At 45.1% G+C, this 18,645-nt stretch overlaps 1 protein-coding gene across 3 annotated transcripts in view; it reads right to left on the bottom strand.

Annotated features, from left to right (window-relative positions):
• Window positions 1-18,645, bottom strand: part of FAM193A (family with sequence similarity 193 member A) — a 100,429-nt gene that overhangs the window by 70,319 nt on the left and 11,465 nt on the right. For 2 of the 3 annotated variants that reach the window (XM_080797722.1, XM_080797723.1), the window contains exons 2-3: window positions 3,370-3,527; window positions 2,463-2,630 (exon numbers count right to left, since the gene is read on the bottom strand). In XM_080797722.1, coding sequence (XP_080653848.1) covers window positions 2,463-2,630; window positions 3,370-3,527 — 326 coding nt within the window. The remainder of the gene's footprint in view (window positions 1-2,462; window positions 2,631-3,369; window positions 3,528-18,645) is intronic. The other variant, XM_080797721.1, reaches the window with a different exon arrangement.

Here is an 18,645-nt window from a genome sequence, read left to right as displayed (position 1 = left end):
AGCCACAATAGCAGTTAACATTTTTATGAATTTCTTTCCTAATTTGGAGATAACCTACTAAAGCAGCCACTTCTCCCAACCGCACAATTCTGAGGGGTCTGCAGACGGAAGCCCAGGACCACTGGGCTGACAACAGTATCTGTCTGTGAGCCGCCACCAGGAGGGAGCCATTGAGGCCAGCACTTTATCAGACACAAGTTGTAAAACGTATCAAGCCACAGGTCCTGGATTTTACACAACAGATCCTTTTACCTTCTGGGCACCACATTTGGTCAAAAAGAGAAGAATGTAAGTTGTCCTCTATTCCAGTTTTAAATTAGTGCACCACCTAAGTTATAAAGACAAGAGGCAAGTAAAACCCAGCAATGGAGCACGGGAAGCCTTGCATAAAATGTAGCTAGAGAAATAATAAAACTGATGGGATTCCCACTGGGGTCAGCACACTTCAGAAAGACATACTAGTTTAGCGTAGCAACCACAATTTTAATTTTAATTACCAGTACAACTGTCCTACGAACAGAATATATGTCATCTGTTAAAGGAATGCCCCAGAAGGCTCAAATGACAGAGGGACAACCAAACTTACAGCAGACTGGACGCCTCTTAGTGAGGTGAATTAAACATCCATTTTACTTTATTTCTTTGTCCATTTCAGTACCTTAGAAATTCAACAAAATGGCCATGTGGTCCTCCCACAAGTAGATTTTTTTAAAAGCCATATGACCAGGAGGCAGGACTATGCCAAAGTCACTGAGGCGGCTCATCCACATGCACAGCCAACAAACACCGGTGTATGCATGCTGAAGGTTACTCTACAGTGGCACGGGTGCAGCACTGAGGAAGCCAAGGAAATAAACTCTGCCCTCACGACGCCGATGGCACATGCATACAGTTGATGGGATTCTGGGTAATGGTAGGAAATAATGAAAAAGGCGGCAAGGGGAAAAAGAGTGATGGCAGAGAGGCACCTGGGGTCTTACACAGGGTAGCCTCTTTGAGAAGGTGACTCTGAAAAGTAATGTGAACACTGGAAAGGAGAAAAAAAAATCCTGAGAAAGGAAGAACACGGCAGACAGAAAGAAGAGTAAATGTAAAGGCCCTGTGGCAGGAGTGAGTGTGGCCAGCAGAGGAAGGACGGGAGCCAGCACAGCTGGGATGTAGTGAAGAACGGTGTGAGGGCAGCACAGAGCAGGACCAGGTAGGACATCAAGGGCCACAGAGAGGAGGAAAGGATTATCACCACCAGCTGTACAGACTCCCAGAAGCGGGATTCACGAACACCCCTCTCCTGATGAGTATCGCCATGTAAACCACAAAAGCAGCCGTGCTCTTGGGACACGAGGGCGAGTACAGCAGATCTGATACAGACACACTTCCAGCTGGGGATGTGACATTTCCACATTCTTAACAGTGTATTTCACTATCAGGGCAATGCCGTTTCCCAAACCTCAGCGATTCCCATTACCGGCTTTACACTCTTTGCCATAACCTCTCCCGCCGGTACTACCACCTGCCAATCTTCCTCCGGCCGCCTCTCCTTTGAGTTCAGCTGCTTCCTAAGCACTGGTAGTCTAGGACGTCATGTGCCTGAATGGCAGGCCCTATGTTTTTCCCTCATACTCACTAGGAAACCTATCTCCTAAAAGCGGCACAACCACTCAGATCCATCTCCTGTAGTGCAAGGCGTTGAGCCCTGAACACACTGGCTGCGTTCCTCCACAAGTTCACAGAACCCACAGCCATGCACTGCTCCTCGCTCCAGGATAACCTGTGTTGCACAGCGAATAAGAGTCTGCAGAGCCCCCTTCAAAATGCGGGAAATACAAAGCAAGAGAAGAAACGATCCATGAACCGCCTTGCTCAAACTGATCCCTTTTACCTGGAATATTTCAAAGAAGAGAAAAAAGAGGCTACAGACTATAAGGCAGAGTAACTGTCTGTCTGTCACCAGGCACATGGTGTCCGCTGAAGAGCACACGCGGAGTCACAGGCCTCTCCGCGGGACACCCACTTGGACGGGCCGACCACAGCGGGCGCTCCGCTCCCACACCGGCGTGTTCTCAAGCTGCCTGGCCTCAGGAAATGTCTTCTCACCACAGCGGGCACCTGCCTGTCCTCCTGGGGCTGATTAAATGCAAGAGGGCTTGAGACTGTGCTCAGCACCATCCTCGCACAGTCAGGACTCAGAAAGCAGTGCTGCAGTCAGTCTCAACACTAAGAAAGGACAGAAACGTGTCGATTCATTTGTTTATTATATAGGCAGTGAGCATTTCATCAGAATGAATGTGAATCTCTGGCCAGACGGCTTGCGTCCGGCAGTCTGTCTGCCAGCCGGCAGGGCACCGGCAGTAAGCGGGTGCAGCCAAGCTTACAGGGTCCAGAAAGCAAAACTCAGCCCGAGCAGAGGGTAGGCTTCCTGGGCAGCAGGTGAGGGAGGGACACGACACAGAGGCAACGTGTACCTATCCACGAGCTCCTTCACCCCCTCCTTGTCGGGCACGAGGCTCTGGTCTTGGTCATCGGCCAGCGGGGTCCCCGCCTGGCGGTAAATGCAGCGGACTGTGTAGCGCACTTCTGACCAGTAGTTCTGCAGCTGCTGAGGTTCACGGTCCGTCTCTGCTGAAATCTCTCTGTGAGATGGCATAAGAGCAAGGAGGTCAGGGTTAGTGGACAGTCTGGGCCACCCCTGCCCTCCAGATGGCCTAAGGGGATGGGGCATGGACTCCCAACGGCATCCTCTACCTTGCTCTGCTCCTGGAGCGGCCTCCCACTTGCTGTGGCCACAGGGAGGCCTGGTGACCAGCCCAGGCTTCAGGTGCTTGCAGCTATCTGGTTCCCTAAACCCTCCTCCCCAGGAGACCACAGCCCCTCCTCATACAATAGGAATGAACACACCTGGCGTCCCACGTTGAGAAAAGTGATGCTCCCCTCCATCTCAAGGGGCCCCATCAGGCAGCTCTCTCTCCCCACAAAGCCCCTGCTCCCCACTCGGCTGCACTGGCTTCGGGTCTGAGCCGAGCACAGAGCAGGTTCAGAGCCCCCAGGCCCTGGCCTCTCCTCCTCTACACTGCAGCAGCATCCCAGGGAAGGGGTGGCTCTCCCCCTACCCAGGCCAGCCTGAGACTCTAATGACTTGGCTCTGCCTCCCTCCCTCTCTGAATGCTAGCCTGCTCCTGTCAGCCCTCACAGGCAGGGACTTGGAAGAGCCTCATCCCGCTGGTTCTCCCGCTGACACCCAGGTTCCTGTCTCAGTCCTCAGGAATCGCTCAAATGCCTGCCGTCTTATGGGAACGGCCCCTTTCCTGCTCCAGCTGTAGCGTGGGTCAGGCAGGCCCTGCTCCCGACTGTCCCGTGGGCCCACACTGGTACCTGCGCTCGCTGCAGGCCTCACAGGCACACGCGGAGTCTGAGGGGGCAGTGCCCAGCCCCGCCGAGGGCAGCGTCTGTGCACCGAGGGCTAGCCTCCCACCGCCTGCCTCCGGCTGGGACCCGCCAAGAGGGGAGTGAAGAAGAAAGTCTTGGCCCTGCTTTGAAAAGAGAACAGAACAGACTATGTTCAAATGTTCACGGTAGAAATTTGTTATTAACGTGTTAGAAAAATGCCCTTTAGAAACAAATTTAAATTCAGACGCTGACAAGATCTCCAAGGACATCATCTGGGTAACTTTCTGACACCTATGAATTTTGTTTGCAACCAATTATTTACTACCTTTGGAGAGTTCTACCATAATCTCAGGAAGACAATAAGTTTCTTTCAAGCTTTAGGAAAGAGCAGTTCCACTCTCAGCGTCCTCATCAGCGGACGCACTGCCCTGCACCATCAGGGCTGGTGCTTAGTGCAAGCCAGCGGCCTGCAAGCCCAGCGGGAAGCCAGGGGGCAGGGGGAGGTGGGGAGCAGAGGTCTCTTGTCCTGGTCCCTGGAACCCCACAGCTGTGCTGCCTGCTCTAAGGGACAGGAGGCTGGAGGAAGAGAACATTCTAGGCAAAGATGGCAGGATGAACCAGGCTCCAACCCTTGTGCCTGGAACCCAAGAGCCCCTAGAAGGTTCTATTAACAGCCATTACAGGTAACGTAACTACAACCCTCTTCCCCCCCCCGACCCCCCCAGGTGGTCCCTCGTAACCTCAGGGACAGGACCTGAGAGGATCGGATTCTATTACATTATGGACACATGCGCTCCAGTCCCAGAGCAGATGATCCCCGCAGTGAAGAAAGGGCACTAACAGGGCAGCTGGCCCCATAGCCTTCACCCCACCAGCCTAAGGAGAAGGAAGCCAGGGGAAAGGGCCTATGAAGGGAGCACACACACCTGGAGAGAGCGGACAAGCCCTCGGAGGCTGTGGCGGCTGGTGGGTGCTTCCTCAGGGTGGTCAAACACTTGGGGCACCACCAGTGGCAAACCGGGCCTGTTGTGTGCCCCTTAGAGTTTGGGCACACAGACATGGGAGGGAGCAGTAGTGGGCCTGCCTCCATCACATGGTAGGCCGGGTCCCTGCTCCAAGGGCAGGGGCTTGTGTCATCAAAAAACCCACCTGAAAAGGTTCCTGCTAGGTGAGTGGGTCCCAGAATTATACCAGGGGACAGAGCAAGGGTTGGGGGGGGGGGGTATCACACAGAGTATGTGGCAGACAGTGAGAAGTCTGGACCGAAGTCTAGGAAACCCTAAAGAAGGGCCTCTTAAAGAAAAAATGAAAAGATGGGATTGGGAGGGAGACAAACCATAAAAGACTCAATCTCAAGAAACAGACTGAGGGTTGCTGGGGGGAGGGGGGACGGGAGAGGGTGGTGGGGAAATGGACATTGGGGAGGGTATGTGCTATGATGAGTGCTGTGAAATGTGTAAACCTAGCGATTCACAGACCTGTACCCCTGGGGATAAAAATACATTATATGTTTATTAAAATAAAAAAATTTAAAATAAAAAAAAAAAAAAAGAAGGGCCTCTTATGGGGGCACCCAGGTGGCTCACTCGGTTAAGTGTCTGCCTTCAGCTCAGGTCATGATCCCAGGGTCCTGGGATTGAGCCCTGCATCAGACTCCCTGTTGGGGGGAAGCCTGTTTCTCCTTCTCCTTCTGCTGCTCCCCCTGCTTGTGTTCCCTCCCTAGCTCTCTGTCAAATAAATAAATAACATCTTTTTTTAAAAGGGGAGGGGCTTCTTACAATCAAGAGCCACTCACCAGTGGAACACCTGTTAGAACCCTGGGCCCTGGTCACCAAGGAGAACCACAGACAGCCTATAAAGTATGGAGACTCCCCCCAACCCCTCCTGCCCAGAGCCCCTTCTCTACCCAGGCAGAGCAGGGAAGGCCAAGGAAGCAGAACAGGTACCACTGCCCTCCACCCCCATGATATGCCCTTGCTGACCCCAAGGGGAGATGCTCTGAGGGAGGGGAGACACTCAGGTTTTTTGTAGATTAGACTAGAGTATCTGAAAATGAGATGATTCTAATACCCATGGCGACTAGAAAGGTCTGACAGGTCTGAGCGCAATGCTCGTAGAACCGGGCTATCCCCCAAGAGCAGCAGGTCATTGCACCGCACGAAGGAGGTTTCCTCTCCCCACCATTCCCCTCATCCAACAGCAAGGCTACCAATGGGACTCCAGTCCTCAGCAGATGCACAATCTGATTCTCCCTTCCCTGCTCCAACGGTCCAAGCTACTGTCACCTCTGCCTGCCAGGTGACAGTGGGGCGGCTCCCCACCAGCACAGCCCTCCCGTAAGCAGCAGCCAGAGTAGTGGTTAAAGTAAGAGAGACCCTGTCACTCCCCTGCACAGAACCTTCCACACCACCCAGAAACAGACTCTAAATTTCTTACCTATCTTCATGGTTTCCCAGAACACATCTTTGCTTCTCTTTCACTGCAGTTGAGTCTTTGCCTAGAGCGCTAACCCACTAAATGTGTGAATGGCCTGAGGGACAGAATCCTACCAGTCACGCCTCCACAGGAAGGGGGGTAAACCAGGCATCAGGTTTCCCCCGTCCCTGCTCCAAACCCACCCTTCCCTGCACAGCTGGGGGTCAGAGCGCCCCGGCGCTGTGTGGGGCCTTGCCAGCAGGGGGCGCGGGAGGGCCACCTTGAAAGCTTCCACGTTCCCAGCACCCAGAGGCTTGAGAGGAACATTGGCTGCCCACCCCTGTGACAGCTTGTCAGATCCACCTGCGGCTTCTCAGCAACTGCTCTGCTACCCAGAGAGAGCCTCTCCCAAGGGTGTCCTGCCTGGAGTTGCGTCCCTAAGCTGCCTCTACCTGAGATTGGCTGCTCTCTAGACGCACCACAGCCGGATTCTTCAGCATTCCCTTCCCAGATCTGTGCAGCTGATCTCCTATTTCTAGTTAACATGTTGTTGGTTCTCGATGCAAAAGCGATCCGTTCAAATTACTGGTATGGGTGCCCATCTCCTGAGCTTAATCACCCCGTTAATCTCTTGTATCACAAACCGCTATTTGAAATCCTGGTGTTTCCCTTGTTTTCTCGTTTGTTTTTTGTTGTTTTGTTTTTTACCTGTCTTCATCACTAGAAGAGCAGTCCCCAAGAATGGGACCTTTGTGTTCTGTTCACCACTGCGCACTAGCACCAACGACGCTGCCTGACACAGAGGACAGACTCAGAACAGCAGCCAAGAACCTGGAAAGTAACACTTCCTGGTGACAAGGGATGAAATGAGGCCTTTTAAAACAGCACATGATGACTATACAGTAAATCCTTAAGTGTCTCACCTTCTGGTACTCATCTCATACAAATTTAGCTTCAGTTATTATGTGCTCTCCAAGTCCAACACAGCTGAAAAGAATACAACAAAATCCAGCACTCAACAATGTGAAGTACGCAAAGTCCAGCATCCAATGACAAAACCAAGAAGGAAAATAGAACACATAACCATGAGGGAAACAAATCAACAGAAACAGACCCCAAAACAACAAAAATGATGCAACCAATGGACAAGAATCTGAAACTGGTGATTACAAACTCTTACGTGTCAGAAGGCAGAAGAAAACATAAACATGAGAAGGAAAGTGTAGATGTAAAAAATTACCAAATGGAACTTCTAAAGAGGAAAAATATATCTTATAAAAATAAATCTGAAGCAATAAAAAATCCAAAATGAGGCAGAGCAAAAAACAAGACTGAAAAAAAAATAAAGCATTTCTAAAACAAAAGTCGAGATGTCTAACATGCGGGTAATGGTGTCCCAGAAAAAAAGGTTATATAAAGAAATTGATGAAAATCTTCCATATTCGATGTGACTGTAAACTGGCACATCTTAAAAACTCATCTGAACCAAAGCACAATAAACACAAAGCAAACCATACCAAGTACATCAGTAAAAGGCTGAAAAGCAATGATGAAGTACAGATCTGAGAAGCAGGCAGAGGAAACATCCCTTCTGTACAGAGAAGCAAAGGCAAGGATGACAACACGCTTCCACCAGAAACGGGAAGCCAGCAAAGAAATGACCAACAATCTAGAATTTTGAACGAAAATGACTTTTTAAATTTTTTATTTTTATTTTTTTTTTTTCAAAAATGACGTTTTTAAAAGATATTTCACAGAGGGATCACAAGTAGGCAGAGAGGCAGGCAGAGAGAGAAAGGGAAGCAGGCTCCCCGCTGAGCAGAGGGCCCAATGCGGAGCTTGATCACAGGACCCAGAGATCATGACCTGAGCAGAAGGCAAAGGCGTTAACCCACTGAGTCACCCAGGCGCCCTGAATAAAAATGACTTTTTAAAATGAAAGCAAAAGGGGCGCCTGGGTGGCTCAGTGGGTTAAAGCCTCTGCCTTCGGCTCAGGTCATGATCTCAGGGTCCTGGGATCGAGCCCCGCATCAGGTTCTCAGCTCAGCAGGGAGCCTGCTTCCCCCTCTCTCTCTGCCTGCCTCTCTGCCTACTTGTGATCTCTCTCTCTGTGTGTCAAATAAATAAAAATAAAATCTTTAAAAAATAAAATAAAAAATAAAATGAAAGCAAAAGAAAAACTTCAGACAAACAGAAGCTCCCCTACACTAGAAAAATGTTCAAGGCAGCCCCTGAGGCCGAAGAACAGGCACAGATGATCGAAGCTACACGCAGGAGGGAAGAGCACCAACCCAGTAATGGGGAAGGGGCAAGGGTTCTTCTCATTTTAAAAGTCTTTTAAGAAGATAGCAGATGACGGGGTGTCTGGGTGGCTCAGTGGGTTAAAGCCTCTGCCTTCGGCTCGGGTCGTGATCCCGGAGTCCTGGGATTGAGCCCCGCATCGGGCTCTCTGCTCAGTGGGGAGCCTGCTTCTCCCTCTCTCTCGGCCTGCCTCTCTGCCTATTTGTGATCTCTTCCTGTCAAATAAATAAATAAAATATTTAAAAAAAAAAAAGGTAACAGATGACTACATAGCTGGTGGAACTCAGAGTAAATATTTTAAGGCTCCTTATACTACATATCAAGTATATAATATTCTCTGAAAGTAGAAGTTGAAAAGTCGAAGATCTGTATTATGAATTCTAGAATCACTAAAAATAATGAAACAAAGTGATACAGGTAATAAGTCAAGAAGAGGTAAAACAGAATCATAAAAAATATTCAAGGGGTGCCTGGGTGGCTCAGTAATTAACTGACTCTTGATCTCAGCTCAGGTCCTGATCTCAGGGTCATGAGTTCAAGCCCTGCGTTGGGCTCCATGCTGATGGAGGGAGGGAGGGAGGGAGGGAGGAAAGACAGATAGACAGAAAGAGAAAATGTTCAATTAATCCAACAGAAAGAAAAGAGAAAAATAAAAAATTCAATTAATACAAAGGAAAAGAAGGAAAGTAGCAAACAACAGATGGGGAAAAAAGGAAGAAAAAAAAAGCAAGATGGTAGATTTACATCTAAACATACCAATAATTACATTAAATGGAAATACTTAAATTTTCCAATTGTCAGAAGAGATGGTCAGGTTGGATTAAGAAGCAAGAGGCACCATGCTTTCTATAGTGGATTATAAAGACACAGGTAGGTTAAAAAAAAGGTTGGGAGACATACTGCATGCAAATACTAACTTAAAAAGGCTGGGTAGCTCTATGAGTATTAGAGACTAAGTTGGCTTTAGAACAAGAAATGCTAGCGGCAATGAAGGAGATGATGACGGTAAAAATAAAATAAATAATAAAAATGACAACATGACTGATTTAACAAGAAGCAACAACAGTGGTAAATAAGTAAGGACTCCAATAAGAGAACTCAAAATACATGAAGGAGGAATTAAAAAGAGAAATACACAAACCCACAGTTATGTTTGGAATTTCAGCAGTCCTTTCAGTAACTGACCTAGACAAAAACATCAGGAAGGATGCAGAAGATGTGAACAACCCCATCAACCAACCTGAAGTACCTAATAGTACACTCTTCCTGATAAAAGAATACAAATTCCTTCCGAGGCACACAGAACAATAGTCAAAACTGGCCATAAAACAGATCAGCACATTTCTAAGAATTAGATCATATATTATGTTCTCTGCCTACAACAGAATTAAGCTAATAATAACAAAGGGGGGTCAAAAGGTACAAACTTCTAGTTATAAAATAAATAAGTCACGGAAATAAAATGTATAGCACAGTGACTTTGATAAATACTGTATTTCAAATTTGAAAGTTGCTAAGAATAGATCTTAAAAGTCATCACCACAAGGAAAAAAACCTTTTTTGGGTAACTATGGTGTGACAGATCTTAACTATCGACCTACTGTGGATTATTTTGTAATATACACAAATATTTAATCTTTATGTTATACTAAACTTATATAATGTTGTTGTGTCAATCATACTTCAATTAGAAAAAGATATCTGTGGGGCACCAGGGTGGCTCATACACTTAAATCTGCCTTTGGCTCAGGTCATGGTCCTGGGATCTGGCCCCATGTCAGGCTCCCTGCTCAGTGGGGAGCCTGCTTCTCTCTCTTCCCTCTGCTCATGCGAGCGAGCTCTCTCTCTCTCAAATAAATAAAAAGGGAAAGGAAAAGAAAAAGAAAACAAAAAGATATCTGAAAAACACACCAAAGTATCTGGAAATTAAAAAAACACAATTCTAAATAATCCAAGGGTCAAAGAATAAATCACAATAAGGGTAATTATTAAATATTTTTAAAAGAATGAAAACCACAGCATACCAAAATTTGTAGGATGCAGCTAAAGAAACGCTTAAATAGGATTTTATGAAATTAAACCAATTAACTATGAAGTCGAAAGACAGAAATAATAAACCTAAGAGCAGAAATTAATGAAACAGAAAAATGAAAAATCAGTTCAACCAAATTGTGGTTCTTAGCTTAATAAAAATGATAAACCTGGGGCACCTGGGTGGCTCAGAGGGTTAAAGCCTCTGCCTTCGGCTCAGGTCATGATCTCGGGGTCCTGGGATCGAGCCCCGAATTGGGCTCTCTGCTCAGCGGGGAGCCTGCTTCCTCCCTCTCTCTCTGCCTGCCTCTGCCTACTTGTGATCTCTGTCTGTCAAATAAATAAATAAAATCTTTAAAAAAAAAAAAAAAAAAGGCCGCAAACTGCAGAATCCCCTCTTGATCTTTAAAAAAAAAAAAAAAAAGATAAACCTGAAGCCAGGCTATCAGGGAGAAAACAGACAAAACTCAAACAACTAATGTCAGGAATTAAGTGGCAGGGGCAAATCACCATAGATCCCATGGAAATTAAAAACACAGGTAGGAGAATATTCTGAGTAACTTCACGCCAATACATTTGATATAAAATGGGCAATTTCTTTTTTCCCAGTTTTGCTGAGCTGTAACTGACAGTACTGTGTAACTGTATGCAGGAATGGAGCATAATGACATGACTTGCATACACTGTAAAATGACTACACAAATTTCTTTAAAGACAAAAATTTGTAAAACACACTGGAAGAGACAGATAGCTTTTATCAAATAAATTGAACTCGTAGTTCAAAATCATCCTAACAAGGCAACTCCAGGTCAAGATAGCTTCACTGGTGAATTCTACCAAATATTTAAGGAAGGTAGAAATGGCAGAAATCAACTCCACACAAACTTTTCCAGAAAACTACAGAAGAGAGAATACTTCCTAGTTCATTCTACAAGGTATTAACTACCCTTATAACAAAACCACACAAAGATACTGTGAGACAAGAAACTTAACAGACTATTATCCTTCATGAATACAGATGCAATAGTCCCTAACAAAATACCAGCAAACCCAACACAGCAACCTATGGAAAGGATAATACATCATGATCAAGTGTGGATTATCTCAGGAATACATCACCATAATTAACACTGTTAACAAACTAAAAAAGAGAAACTCTGTCATTTCAATAGATGCAGAAAATGAATTTGACAAGATTAAATATCCATTCATGGTAACATCCAGCAAACTAAAACCAGAAGTAGACTTTTCCCACCTGATACACAAAATCCTACAGTTAACATCATACTTAAAAGTGAAAGACCAAATGCTTTCCCCATAAGACTGGAAACAGGGAAGGATGTCTGCTCATATCACTTCTACTCAATATCATACTGAAGGGCCTAGCCAATACAGTAAGGGGGGGAAAAAAAGATACAGATTAGAAAGGAAAAAATATATTATTTGTAGATGATGTGATCATCTATGTAGAAAATCTAGAGGAATCTATCAAATAACCGATAGAATAAATAAATGAGCTTTCATAGGATACAAAGTCAATTTTTTAAAAAAACCTGTATCTCTATATATTAGCAACAAACAATTAGATATTGTATTTTCTTCGAAGTACCATTTAAAACATCAAGAAAATATGAAATACCTTGGAAAATTTTCAACATACTATGTACAAAGCCTAAGTTAAAGACTACAAAACTATTTTAAGAAGAAATTTAAAAGACCTGGGGAGCCTGGTGGTTCAGTGGGTTAAGCTTCTGCCTTTGGCTCAGGTCATCATCTCAGGATCCTGGGATTGGGCCCAACATCCGGCTCTCTGCTCGGCAGGGAGCCTGCTTCCCCCTCTCTCTGCCTGCCTTTCTGCCTACCTGTGATCTTTCTCTCTGTCAAATAAATAAATAAAAATCTTGGAAAAGAAAAAAAAAGGAAATTTAAAAGACTCAAATCAATGAAGAATCATACTACATTAATAGACTGAAAGACTCAGTATTATCAAGATGTCATTTTTTGGCAGTCTGGGTGGCTCAGTCGGCTGAGCAGCTGACTCTTGATTTTGGTTTAAGTCATAATCTTGGGGTCCTACGACTGAACCCTGTACCGAGCTCCCTGCTCAGTGGGGAGTCTGCTTATCTCCCTCTCCCTCTTGCCCCTTACCTTGTTCATGATGGCTTGCATTCTTGTTCTCTCTCTCAAATTAATCAATCTTTTTTTTTTTTAAGATTTTATTTATTTATTTGACAGACAGCGACCACAAGTAGGCAGAGAGGCAGGCAGAGAGAGAGGGAGAAGCAGGCTCCCTGCTGAGCAGAGAGCCCGATGCGGGGCTCGATCCCAGGACCCCGAGACCACGACCCGAGCCGAAGGCAGAGGCTTTAACCCACTGAGCCACCCAGGTGCCCCAAATTAATCAATCTTTAAAAAGAAGAAGAAGAAGAAGAAGAAACCATTTCTCCCCAAATTGGTAAATAGACTCAATACAACATCCGTTAAAATCTCAGCAGGCTTTTCTGCAGAAACTAGAAGACAATGCTAACCCTTATATGGGAATGCAGAGGAACTAGAATAGCCAAAGCACTGTTGAAAAAAGAACAAAACTGAAGAACTTCTACCTTGTTTCATGACTTACTATAAAAAGCTTCAGGAATCAAGACTGTATGGTACTAGCAAAAGGATGAGTATATACATAAAGTGGAAGACAGAATCTAAAATAGACCCACACATTACAAAAAAAAAGAAAAAGATTCTTTTACAAAGATGCCAAAATAATTTAACAAGGAAAAATAGTATTTTCAGCAAAGAGTTCTGAAACAAGTGGATACTCACATGCAAAAAGGATGAACTTTAACCTTACTTTATAAAAGATATAAAACTTCACTCAAAATGGATCACAGAGCAAATATATGAGCTCAAAACATAAGACATCTAGAAAAAAACACAGAGCAAAAAATCTTATAACTTTGAGTAGCCAAGATTACTTACATAGAACACAAGAAGCCCAAATCATATAAAATTGATAAACTGGACTTGATCAAATTTAAAAATTTTGCTCTTCAAAGAATAGTGTTCTGTAATGAGAAGGCAAGACACACACCAGGAGAAAATATCTGAAAAACATTATCTGATGAAAGGTTTGTACCCAGAATATACTACAGAGATCTCTCAAAATTCAGTAACAGTAAGACAAACAACCTAATTAAAAATAGGCAAAAGAGGGGCGCCTGGGTGGCTCAGTGGGTTAAAGCCTCTGCCTTCGGCTCAGGTCATGATCCCAGGGTCCTGGGATCGAGCCCCGCATGGGGCTCTCTGCTCAGCGGGGAGCCTGCTTCCTCCCTTCTCTCTCTGCCTGCCTCTCTGCCTACTTGTGATCTGTCTGTCAAATAAATAAATAAAATCTTTAAAAAAAAAAAATAGGCAAAAGATCTGAATAGCCATGTCCCCAAAGTGATACAGATGGAAAATAAACACATGAAAAGATGTTCAGCAAGTCATTTAGAAAACGCCCGTCAAAACCATGCGACAGCACTATAAGCCACTAGAACAGCTACAGTTAAAGACTGTGAATATATCCAGCCTTGGTAAGGATGCAGATTAAAAGGAACTCTCATACATAGATGGGAAAGAGTATAAGCACTTTGAAAAATTCCAAGACAGTTCCTTAAAATATTAATCATGCACTCACCCCATGACCTAGCAGTTCTACTCCTCAGTATTTATCAAAGACAGATGAACTATGTTCACAAAAAGCTTGTACTCAAATGTTATTAGTAGCTTTACTGTTTCGTTGTTGTTGTTTTAAAGTAGGCTCCACACCCATCCAGGAGCTCTAAGCAAGGCTTAAACTCATGACCCTGAGATCAAGACCAGAGCTGAAACCAAGAGTCAGATGTTTAACAGACTGAACCACTCAGGTGTTCCTGAAATGTTACTAGTAGCTTTAATGTTAACAGCCAAAACCAAAAACACAATGTCCCTCTATTGGTGAATGGAAAACAAATTGTGCTTCCTCCATACAAAGGAATACTACTCTGAGATAAAAAAAGAATGAACCAGACAGACACGTGCAACAACACAGATGAATCTCAAAAGCATTATATTAAGCAAAAAAAGACAAAGACCACCATTAGGTCATCTTTCCAAGAGGCTGATTCAAGTTCTGTCTTCCCAGTCTGAGAGTTCTGAGCAGCAGTGACAAATGTTATCAGCAACCACTTTCATGATGCTCATTATAAAGGAATTTTTTATGTTTGTATTAGGAACCAAGACCCAACAGGGCAAACGTTCAAGATACAAACAAATATTAGCAAACTCTTAAATGACTGGTTTAAATTGACACTATCTGCCTTGATAAGACCTGAGGGCACATAACTGTTAGGAGACGGCAGTTCCTTGGAGTAAAATGGAAGACTTCTATTTCAATGATATGAGAACCAAGACATAATCGCTCATGTCCAGAATCAAAAGAAAGCCTTTAAAATGATCAACCTTGAAAACAGAAAAACAGAATACTAATTTGCCCAGTCGTCTTCCTTGTGGCAGGATGTCTGAGTGCTCCACAGACCCCTTCACAGAAAACAGTAATTCTCCCAAGTATCATCTCCCATGCCCGCAAACCAATTCACTACTTAAACATACACAAGTATAAAATACAATAGACCTTATACTTCTAAGCCTTTGTATAATTCTAAAAATCTAAGCTTGTCTACGACTTAAAATTTTATAAACCTAAAAATCATTACTCAAATTAACATTATTGTAAAGAGCCAAATGAATAATTAACTGAAATCAAATTCCTAAATTCAACATAGGCCTTGGTTCTGACTACTAAGCAGAAGGCTCCTTTGAGTCAGGCCTGTATTCATGTAGGTCTCTCTACAAATCATCTCAGCCATCCCACCTGTCTGCCTGTACAGAGCAGGCCATACCTTGGTGGGTCTTTGCTTGGCCTCAGCAAAGAACCTAAGTATTAAGACAACCTCCGTTCCTTCCTCAGTAGCCTTGACAACGTAGTGTACCCAGGCTCACCAGGTCACAAAAGACAGGAGCTAAAGCCCTCCAGTACATAGCAGGCCCTCCAATGATGTGAGCATGCCCTTTCCCATTATCAGAATACAAACAAAAATTGTTTTAACCTTCAGAGAATTCACAGAATTCCTTGAAAATACACCCACAGCCTCCCAAGCTGTAAAGTCTACTGGGCAGGATCAGTACTTGCAAATGTTTTGAGGTCCCAAAACATTATCTTCGGATATAAATTAAAGGTAGACTCATCCCTTCATCCAAACACCACCCGTGGGTGCCTATTCTGTGCCCAGCCTGTGAAGACACCCTGAGCTGGCAGAGCCAGGAGCCCAGACAGACGGCTGGGCTGGGGCAGGTGCATGCATGTGTCAGGTTGAAGGGACGACGCCTGCTTGTGGGAGGGGGTGAGCCGAGCAGGGACCCGGAGGCCTGGCTTCTGCTGAGCCTGTGCAGCACCCCTTCTCCTTCTTAGCCAGCCCATCCTTGCTCCCCTTGTCCAACGAGCGCATGCCGAGGACGCAGGGACTCTGCAGAGGGGAAGATGCTGAGTGACGGGCAGGTCAGGGCCCCAGCACAGCAATGTGTCCATCTTCAACAGGGACTTCAGTCTAGCCGCAAACCTGCCACCCTGACAGCTCACTGTTCTCATTTCTCAAGGAGACCATCTGAAACCTTAGCCACTCCCCAGTTCCTTCCCAGTCTTGTGAGATTCACTCTCCCTCTTAAAAAAAATTTTATAAAGATGATTCCTGGCAGCAATTTTCTCAACTTCCATACTCCCCACCCCACCTTACTTGACACCTACACAGCCTTGCCTGAGAGTCGGGTCTCAGGATGAGTCTTCTCCAGAGACCTCAGCTCCCCCGTCCGAGTGGAACCTCATGGGCACCACCACTTCTCAACCTTACTCCTTTTCCCACTCCCAAGCCAAGTTCAAACTGCCTGCCCAGTGTTAAGTGTGGGCAAGAATATGGGCAAAGGAACTCAAACACTACTGGTGGGAACAGAAACGGGAACAGTCACTGGGGAAACTGTTGTATCTTACAAATGTAAGCATTTGAATTACTTACAACCCAGCAATTCTATTTCATAGATAAGCATTCTGTTAATTAATTTTATATGTCAACTTGACTGGGCTAAGACATAACAGACAGTGGGTAAAACACTATTTCTGGGTGTTTTGTGAGGGTGTCTCTGGAAGAGATGAGCATTTGAATGCTTAGGCTGAATGAAGACAATCCCCTCACCAATGATGGTGGATGTGTCGTCCAATCCAGAGAGGGTCTGAAAGAACAAAAAAGGAAGGACTGATTCATGCTCCCTGCTTCTGTGGAGACACCCACTTCCTGCCACAGAGCACAGTGCTCCCGGTTCTTGGGCCTCTGGACTCAGAGTGAAGGACAATACCAGTTTTCCTGGGTCTCCAGCTTGCAGATGGCACACTGTGGGGCTTCTCAGCCTCCACGACCACACAAGCCAATCCCTGTAATAAATCTCCTTCCTTCCTTTCTTTCTCTATCCATCTGTCTACCTCATCCTGACCCCTCACTGGTTCTGCTCCTCTGGAGAATCCTGACCAACACACACTCTTCACAAAACTCTTACAAATGAGTACCTGGAGAAAGGTATACGAATGTCCTGACAGCGTTTTTAAAAAACACTGATCATTGTAAAAAAATGGAAAACTCTGTATCTTGTAACAAAATTACTGATGAATAAATCATACACAGTAATACACTGAACTGTACATAAATCATGGATGAATTCGTGAAAATGAGTAAGTGCAGCTACCCAGACAGTAGAAGGATCTCATAAACAAAGACGCGTAAGACAACATAAACATATACCACTTTCATAAAGATCAGAAACAAAATCAAACAACTTATTACTTAGAGATACACACAGAGGCAATAAAATTTTTAAAGGAATTTTAAAATAAGGGAATGATAAATATAAAATTCAAGGACAGTGGCCACTCAGAAAGAGGAGGAAGAAAGATGGGGGGACAGACATGCACCCTAGTATCAGGAATGGCCTGGGTGTGACCCCCACTGGTGGTCATTTTACTGTCTTCATGCTTATTATATATGTATGCATATACAGCTCTCTCAAATATTATATAATAAAAAATGAAATTTAAGTAGGGAGGGAACAACTCTCCCCAACCAGCAGCTCTTTCCTCCCATAGTTAAATGTGCTCAGCTCCTCCATTCAGCTTCCCCCTTCTGATCTGTCTTCCCTGCCTTCACAGTCAAGCACCTCGAAAATCGGCACCTTGAGTTGACTTTCTCAGCTTCCTCACCAGTAATCCACTCTTCACGGAGCTCAGTCTGGCTTCTGCTCCCACATTTCCACTAACATGAATCTGGCAAAGGTCAGACACAATCTCTTTGTTGCCACATCCAACACTTCCTATCCTTTCTTGGTTAACTTTATAAAACGTCTGTTCAGAGGACAGTTGGGAGACAGCTCTCCTTGGGTCTCTCAGACCAACTCCCAGTCTTGATGGATGTACGCCAAGGCTGGAGGGCTCTGCCTATTTCCCCCCCCACCCCGGGGGGCTGGTTCTCCAGTTTCGCGCTGCAGATAACCTTGAGACAAAGTGCAGGCTTGCCTCCTACACACTACGAAAGTGGCAGATCCCCACACCCAGTGCTCCTGAGCTCCAAGACAAAGTCCCTGCACCCGCGGCAAGGATGTAGACCTCCCCACTTCACAGACACGGAATTTGGGCAGGGAGAGGGAGCAAGGGGAGCAGACATGCTCATGCTCATGCGAGCTGCTGTGCTGTGAGCAGTAAAGTCCTCTGTCTCTGACCCAGGAGTCTCATGTCCCCGGCCAGCACCCATGAAATAGTAACAAGGTAGCTTATCATCTTCAAGTAGGGCAAAAAAATCCAGTCCCAGGCCCAACAACTACCAACCACACCATACTTTAAATGACTACCATCACTTTGCTCTACTTATCACACTTTCTTGTTTTTCCTTCTATTTCTCTGGTATCTGCTTTTCACTCATCTCTGTCTCAAATGTCAGATATCCTCTAGAATTGCCTCCTTCAGATTGCACTTCTCACTCTGCCTTCGGTCTTCAGGGTTGTGCCCGTGACCAAGGTTGAGAAGGTGAGTAAAAATCATGTGTGTGGAGTCGTTTAGTGAGTGTTGCAGGTCCACCCAGCAATACAAACAACATCTGAGGCAAAATGACTGTAACTTGAAATTGCAACTCTTTAAAAAAAAAATTGGGGTTCCACATCAATTAAAAAAATCAAGACCTGTTTGACTCATAAAATAGGGGTCTTGCAATGTCCTTTTAATTAACAACTTAGAGAAGTTGGGATGCCTGGGTGGTGCAGTTGGTTAAGCAGCTCTTGGGATTTTGGCTCAGGTCATGATACAGAACCCCATGTCGGGCTCTGTGCCCAATGCAGAGTCTGCTTGAGATTCTCTTCCCCTCTCTCTCCCTCTGCCCTTGCCCTGCCACACACACATACACGCATTCT

This window comes from Martes martes (assembly GCF_963455335.1).
Source record: "Martes martes genome assembly, chromosome: 2".
Lineage (NCBI taxonomy): Eukaryota > Metazoa > Chordata > Mammalia > Carnivora > Mustelidae > Martes > Martes martes.
The sequence above is the reverse complement of the archived record's forward strand: the minus strand, read 5'-3'. Positions and strand labels throughout refer to the sequence as shown.